Consider the following 6,936-nt stretch of genomic DNA (forward strand, 5'->3'; position numbering starts at 1 on the left):
TCTCTGCGGGTATTTTTTTTTTTTTCCTTTTCTTTTTAAATAAAGATTTCTGTGACGAACGACTAGGAGCCTTTTGACTTTTCAGCAAAGTTGTGTGTGTGTGTGTGCGTGGTGTGGCTTTGTGGGGTTGCTAGACATAGTTAGCATTTATTTATTTATTTATCTGTTTAGGTGGTGGGGAGGTTGCTTTTTTTTTTTTTTTTCCTAGTGGTAAATTGTTACAAGTCGCCTGTCTACAGAGCCCACTTTTTCTCTCACGGCCACTCTCGTTTGTTCCCGAGTCCAACGACGACAAGGGGGACTCAATGCTAAAGGTGGAAAAACCCGGCACCGCAGTTGTTTTTGTTAAAAGGGGACACACTAAGGCTGCGAAACAGCAAAACCCCAATGTTGGACAGCTGTAAAATCGTGTAGACAGGTTGTCATACAGCAGTGGGGGCTTTTCTGAAAGGAGCCCATTGCTAAACATTAAATACACACACAGCACAGCACAGCAGCTGCGCGGACACACGCACACACACACACACACACGCACGCCTGGAGGAAAGTGGCCCGGGCTGAGCTGCGCACCACGTGCTGCACCGGGGGGGCCGGCGGGGGCGCGGGGCGGCGCTTGCAGCTCAAGTGGATGCCAATCAAAACATCAACTTCAAATTGTATCTGAAAGATCAGCCTAGGACCTAAGGGCAGACACATCAGTTGGAGCTCAATTGTTGATCAGATCACATCTAAGGGATTTAGGAGCACAGAAGAGCCGAGATTTGAGGAAAGACACCCCACTGAATCCTTCCACACTCCTCCTCCTCCTCCTCCACACCTAGGTTGCAATATCTCTCTGACAGAAAGAAATCAGAACGAAAAAAGAAAATTACCGGCTCGATTTCTGTTCTCTCGCCCTGCCTGACTCCAGTAAAGAGGGGTGGGGGGGGCGGGGGGGGGGGGGGAGGAAAAAAAAAAAAAAAAGAGAGAGAGAGAAAGAAAGAGATCCTAAGAAGCCCGGGTTTGTTCCTCTCCCCTTCCCGGCTGTTCAAGTCTCCCTCCTCCCCTTTTCTTCCTTTTTTTTTTTTTTTTTTTTTTTTTTTTGGTATAATTCCCTCCCCCCCCCCTTTTTTTTTGTATTATATATATATATTTCTGCCGCTTCTACCGCCGCCGCCGTCAGTGCCGCCGCCGCCGCCGTGCCCGCGCCCCGGAGATGTCCTTCCCCCAGCTGGGCTACCCGCAGTATCTCAGCGCCAGCCAGGCGGTGTACGGGAGCGACCGGCCCGGGGTGCTGGCCGCCGCCGCCGCCGCGGCAGCCGCCGCTGCCGCCGCTTCGGGCCGGCCGGCGGGCGCCGAGCTGGGCAGCGGATCGGCCGCTGTCACCTCGGTGCTGGGCATGTACGCGAGTCCCTACAGCGCCCCCAACTACAGCGCCTTCCTGCCCTACACCGCCGACCTCGGCCTCTTCTCCCAAATGGTGAGTGAGCACCGCCGCGCATCCTTCCTTCCTTCCTTCGTTCCTTCCTTCCCCCACCCTCCTGTACCCATTTCCCCCGCGTCCCTTCGGGCCGCCGATAGAGTCAGAGGGAGGGTGCTGGGGGCTGAGGTCCGAGCTCCGCGGGGTGGCGGAGGCCGCGGAGAGCGCGGCAGGGGCTGGGGACGGGGCGCGGGTCGTCCCCGCTGCCGCCGCCGGGCAAAACTCCTCCAAGTTTTGCTTCTCGGAGGGGGAAAGCAAGGATCCTGCGCCCTAGAAACTCGGCTGTTTCTTCTTGTTGTTATTGTTGCGGTTGGAGACGGGCGGTACCGATGGTGCTGCTGCCTCAGTGGGCTCTCCAGCCCGCTGCTCTTCCCATCGGGTCTTTTTCTTCCGTCCCGGGTTGCCCCGAAAGGCCGAAGTGTGGTCTAGGTAGCTGCTACGTCCGTTTATTTTCGGGCATTTTCTTTAAGCTTTAAAAACTGTCCGCTCACTTCCCTGAACTTTTCCCACTCTGATTATGGCGAGACAGAATTTGCATCCAGCGAAGGAGGGCATCCACTTTCCATTATCCGTGTCGGGGCAGAAAGGCACATTGGCATCACCCCTAAATCAAATTACTGTTATCGTAGTTCTCCTCGCATTTTTTTTCATCCCCGTCAGAACGTAATAGGTAAAAAGTGAAAAATCTTTTATACTAATTGTTTTTCGTCTCTGGTGTCGCTGAAACGTTTTCTTTGCTCATGTCTGCAAATTTCTCAGCGGCGGTACGAATAGGTTCTACTTTATTTCTCAATACCCCTCTGCTCTCTCCCCTGAAACATAAAAGTGTGAATGTTTATAACTAGGTGCATGCAAGGCATAACTTAGAGGGGTTTTTGATACATGTACATGTATGCGTGCAGGCAGGCAGATAGGCTGTTGAACAAGGGTCTTTGCCTGAAAGCGGCTTATTTTGTGCTGCAAACATTTCCTACGAAGGCAGTTTTAACAGCATGCGTTCCCTACTTTTTTAACCTTGATTTTGGAGCGCAGTAAAAGTTGACACAGAAGCAATGAGTGATTTACAAGTGGCTTCTTCAAAAGAATTCCCAGCAGAGATCATAGAAATAATATAATTTCAGCAACAATAACAAAAGACAACGGAATAAAGGGGGTGCAGAAAGCCTACTCTGTAACACATTATAAAAATTGCATCGGACTTCTCCTTATGTATAAGCTTTGACTCTGAAATTAAAATACACGTTCGTTTATAAATGTTTGACAGAGTTAGATTAGTTTCTCTGGTGACATTTTTGAGAGGTTCATTTTTAAGGCTGACATAAAATTTCGCAAGATTAATGCTATGGGTATATTTCTTGACTAGAAGAAAGCGACATTGTAGTAGGGAGAGAAAAAAAAAAAAAAAAAAAAAAGGCTTTAAATGTTAGATACTCAGCAACAGTTTCCTTTCCTACTCGCAAAGGTATCCTGGTGTTTTACTACAGTAGTTCACCACGATGGCGATATTTTGAGATAAATTCTACGATTCCGAGCATTTGGAAAATAAGATCTAAAATATTAAGTTAATATCTGGGCTATTTGCGGTAATAATGAGGCCTAATGAGCTTGCTAGAAAGATAAAATGTTATTTAGCAAAACACCTGATGGGATAATTTGACTTGCTGTGTTTTACTACTGATGATAAAAAGAATATTGATTGCAAATAAATCACCATCTCTAAACGCTTGTAAACAATTTGTGTTTGCTCTGCTCAGATCAAAGCAAAACTTATAAGATAAAGTATCTGCATATACATATTCTACAGTACACGGATCATCCTGCATTCCAGAGTTTAAAGGCTTTTGTAACACTTGGAAGTCAATATTTTACACCAGATTCCCAGAGTATTATTGTGTGTGTGCTGGGGGGGATGCTTGTGTGTGGAAAACCTCTCATATGAGAATTGCATTCGCGCTGAAGTTGTGCGTTCATCTCCCCAGCCACGTCTCACACCAACTCCTTTTAAAGGCAGATCTGGAGCCAAATAAGAATGCTCTGAATGCATCTGTAATATCCTCCTGGATATTTTGCAGATAAATGCAACATTGTGAGAAGGCATTAGTTGGTAACTCTGGTGTAATACCTGCATTCTCTGCCCGATAATTTTGAGCACACAGTAAATTGTCTCATTGAGGTGAATGTGAACTTGCTGCATTCCCACTGATTAGATTTGGTTTGGGGAGAAAACATGCATTATGTCTAGCATAACCCAGCTGAGTCCTTCTTTCCTGTCTCTGCAAGAAGGGGGGATCATTTGGGAATTCCTCTGCTTGATGTAAACGTGAAAAGCCTGGAGCGGGGAGGGCTGAATCTGACTGTGAAGGCCCTCTGCACTACTCAAAGGCGTATTCTGGCTCCCAGAGTAGCCTATTCAGCTCTGTTAGAGACACTAATGAGATAACTGATGTGCTTTTTCCTCTCCGCTTGTCTGAATGTGTTGCAGGGTTCCCAGTATGAGCTGAAAGATAATCCTGGTGTCCACCCTGCTACCTTTGCTGCCCACACTGCCCCCGGCTATTATCCTTATGGACAGTTCCAGTACGGGGACCCAGGACGACCCAAAAATGCCACCCGGGAGAGCACCAGCACCCTCAAGGCCTGGCTCAATGAGCACCGCAAGAACCCCTACCCCACCAAGGGTGAGAAGATAATGCTGGCCATCATCACCAAGATGACCCTCACCCAGGTCTCCACTTGGTTCGCCAATGCCCGCAGGCGGCTCAAGAAGGAGAACAAGGTGACCTGGGGATCCCGGAGTAAGGACCAAGAAGATACCAACCTCTTTGGCAGTGACAATGAGGGAGACCCCGAGAAGAATGAAGACGATGAGGAGATCGACCTGGAAAGCATAGACATAGACAAAATTGATGAAAATGACGGGGAGCAGAGCAACGAGGAAGAGGAGGAGAAGCCTGATCTCCTGAGACAAAGCAGTGAAGAGGATCACTTGGAAAAAGACAAGGATTTGGCACTGTCAGGGTCTGAAGGGCTGAAACCCAAAGATGCACTGGCCATGGTGAAGGAGGCCTCTGACAACAGCACACGAATCATCAGCCCTGGGGGACAGAGCAACTTGCAGATGCCATCTCACAGCAAACCCAAGATTTGGTCTTTGGCAGAGACGGCAACCAGCCCTGATGGCGGCCTGAAATCCTCCCCCCCTCCACCCCCTCCTCCCCAGGTTAACCACACTTCTCCACAGATCCAGCATCCTGCTTTTCTCCCCAGCCATGGACTCTATACGTGCCAGATTGGCAAATTTCACAACTGGACAAATGGGGCTTTCCTCACACAGAGTTCCCTGCTAAATGTGAGGTCCTTTTTGGGAGTAAATCACCACCACGCTACTCACCACAACCACCACCTCCAGGCCCAGCAACAGCCTTCTGTTTTAACAGCAACCCTGGGAGCCCTAAGCAGTGAAAAACCTTCAGAGAGGACCAGTCCCAAACACCTAGGTAATGTCCCAGGCAGCCATTTCCCTTCTGCCCCACCACATGCACACCAGCTTCTTGAGGGATGGTGTCAGGTTCAGCCCCAGTGTAACTGACTGCTTTTGATGGTGTTACAGACAGTATAGCCTGGTACTGAATTTTACTTGCAGCATGTTGGTTGTATGCATTAAATCCATTTCATATGGGCTATTACATTCTCACCCTACACACCCATTAGACAATTTAAGAATGACAGAATAGGCCTGCAAAAGTATGCTCTTCCCTCCTTCCTGATGGTCAATGATGGTCCAAAGCATGGCAAGAAAAGCTTGTGTACTCCTTAAATATTGAAAATAAGTGATTACAACCATGCACTTGTGTTGTATGTATGCAAATGTACATGCAAACATGTACAACTACACGTGTCCTAACAAGTGGGGCAGAGGGAGATGAGTTTTTTGCACACTGTACAGATTTTTGTTGGTTTTATTCTAATCATTTTCCCTTGTTTTCTGTCTCCTTCTAGAAAGAGAAAATGTACCAAGAACCGAATCCCCACCTCAGCCGCTCAAATCGCCCTTCCAGCCTGTCCGTGACAAGTGAGTTTGTTTGTTTGTTTTCACTGAAGGAATGTTACTTATGCGAAAACAGAGTGCTTGAATAATAAAGACTAATTATAACACCTAATCAGCACCATAATACTACATACAGAAAACAAGAACAACATAGAAGTTGCTGTAATCTTTTCAAAGTTAGGCTAAATTACAATTGTACATAGCCAGACTAACTTTTCTGAAACTTAACAGACCTCAAAGATCTTGTGTTAATTACATTAATGACAAAGATTTCTGTGCAGTTAACTAATAGTAGGATATTATAGCAATAGTCAGGCGATTATAGGAAAGGATTCTCTCTTTTTTTTTTTTTTTTTTTAACTGAAAGTTTGTTACGTCTTTTTTTTTTTCCTTCCTCCTTTCCCCCCTGCAGCTCTTTGGCTCAGCAAGAGGGAACACCGAGAATTTTAACAGCTCTCCCTTCTGCTTGATTAAGTGGTTTGCTGAGAAAAAAAAAAAAAAATAATAATAAAAATTACAGAGACTGGTATTAAGGACAGAAAAAAAAAAAAAAAAGGAAACGATATAAACGACTCCCATCAATCTCTTTTTTGCAATAAGGTGGTGCAAATCCATAAAAGCGATTACACAAATCTGTAGATGGATCCCCTTCTTCATTGTACCAATTCAGATCGTGTTATTCTAACCATTCTTGGGTTATTTGGTAAATGTTTCCCATGTGTTTGTGTTTTTTCTGTATATAGAGTGATTTCAGATTGTAAATAGCGCGTCAGCAAAACTTGTCTAAATCATATATTTTTGTCTAATAAACTAAATGAAATTATGAACTCTCTTCAGGTATGTATTCTCTGTTGCTGCAGATCTTAAAAATATATTACAAATCTATTCAAACATTTATAATTGCTTTCTAAAATGTCTAGAGATTTTGCCTTCACATAAATGAAATTTACTATACCAAATTCAAGCTTTTAAGGACTCTCATGGCTATTTTATCAAAAGCAAACTGCAACCTTCCCTTTCATACACGTAAATTTAAGAATCTCAGTGAAGCTAGTTCTTGAGTAGTGAAATTAAAGTTGTTCCTTTTAAATTGTGATGAATCAGATGTGTCCTGTACTATCCATTTTTTTCTGCATATAAATGGATCTGACTTTCACTTATGTTATAAAATACATTCTTGAAAATGAAAGGGGGAAGTATTCTCATAGTTCCCTAGTGTATAACTTTGCTGTCCAGACCAGTTACTACACTGGATCAGAAGGTTTATTGCTTTAGCACACATTCTGACGAAAGCCGAAAAATATTGGATTAGGACAGAATTTGTAACGATTTACTCTTTAAATAAATACAAGAGGAAACGTAACGATGAAAGATTTTTCCGTGTGAGATTAAGCACAATTTTACCACGGAGAAATGGCAGCTCTGGCAC

General features: G+C 45.0%; 1 protein-coding gene across 1 annotated transcript; it reads left to right on the top strand.

Moving 5' to 3' along the window:
- The first annotated feature begins 1,195 nt into the window (after positions 1-1,195).
- IRX1 (iroquois homeobox 1) lies at positions 1,196-6,006 on the top strand. Its single transcript, XM_032182383.1, has 4 exons — positions 1,196-1,459; positions 3,942-4,956; positions 5,459-5,531; positions 5,920-6,006. The coding sequence occupies exons 1-4, from the start codon at positions 1,196-1,198 to the stop codon at positions 5,975-5,977; spliced, it is 1,410 nt and encodes a 469-aa protein (XP_032038274.1). The 3' UTR covers positions 5,978-6,006.
- Positions 6,007-6,936: the final 930 nt, after the last annotated feature.

The sequence above is a fragment of the Aythya fuligula genome, chromosome 2, assembly GCF_009819795.1.
Source record: "Aythya fuligula isolate bAytFul2 chromosome 2, bAytFul2.pri, whole genome shotgun sequence".
Classification (NCBI taxonomy): Eukaryota; Metazoa; Chordata; class Aves; order Anseriformes; family Anatidae; genus Aythya; species Aythya fuligula.